This window comes from Aspergillus melleus, assembly GCF_016097325.1.
Source record: "Aspergillus melleus strain CBS 546.65 chromosome Unknown contig4, whole genome shotgun sequence".
Taxonomy (NCBI): Eukaryota; Fungi; Ascomycota; class Eurotiomycetes; order Eurotiales; family Aspergillaceae; genus Aspergillus; species Aspergillus melleus.
In genome coordinates, this window is record NW_025763373.1 from 2907263 (window position 1) to 2908107 (window position 845).

The following is an 845-nucleotide window of genomic DNA, read 5'->3' on the forward strand; positions in this document are numbered from 1 at the left end:
TGATGAAACTGGCTTGTCTGTGGAGAACGTTACAAGAATATTCTAGGTCCTCCAAAACCACCATAACAAACTTCCTTACGACGAACAAAAGACATTATAAGAGCCGTGTGCTTCTAGATCTGTCTCAACAGCCATGAGATCCTTTCGTAAGGACAGCCCGTTTCGCGTAGAAAACTTTCTGTATGATGGGATCTGTCTTAGCTTTATTACTTGTTGGTACCCATATCTTCGGAGATCTTCTTGATCGTTCGAGCTAACTCTTTATTGGAGTCCTCAAGGACGCCTAGTCTTTCCGCCAGTTTATCAAGGAGAGCGTGTATCATTTCCCCCCGTTGTAGAGAATCGTCAAGTATGGGCTTCTGGCATTTTAACCCGTGATGTACCCCTTCCCATAGCTCGTATACGGACTGGGACTGTTTATCGTCTTTCATTGAGGGCGAATGGCTACCCCGTCCTGTCAATGTTTTATCTTGCGGGAACAGACTGGGATCCTATAACAAAGTTAGCATGACCAGCATGAAAACGTTGAAAAGCCGTGGATCCGAGAGTGCTTTCATACCGAGTTAAAGGTTTTTTGAGCATCCTGCGATATTTTTGAGTGGTTGGAGGCCGCCATGAGCGGACTCCGTATTGTCGAAATCCCTGGTAGATATGGGAAAACTCGTAAAATGTGGAAATGGCAAGGTGACTACTTGATATAAAAGATGGATTCGAGCTGGATATAGGAGTGCCGATGATTCAGACCAAGGGATCATAGGAACATATTGAATAGAAGCAGACGATGCTGTCGATTGCCTCTCACAGACATTTCCTTGTTCTTGCCGCCATCGCCCAATCCATCATGT

The 845-nt window shown here is 45.1% G+C and overlaps 1 protein-coding gene across 1 annotated transcript; it reads right to left on the reverse strand.

Moving 5' to 3' along the window:
• Positions 1-206: 206 nt before the first annotated feature.
• LDX57_007848 (uncharacterized protein) lies at positions 207-616 on the reverse strand (the record flags this gene model as incomplete). The annotated part of the gene is made up of 2 exons (XM_046089565.1): positions 207-491; positions 560-616. The coding sequence occupies 2 exons, from the start codon at positions 614-616 to the stop codon at positions 207-209; spliced, it is 342 nt and encodes a 113-aa protein (XP_045945536.1).
• Positions 617-845: the final 229 nt, after the last annotated feature.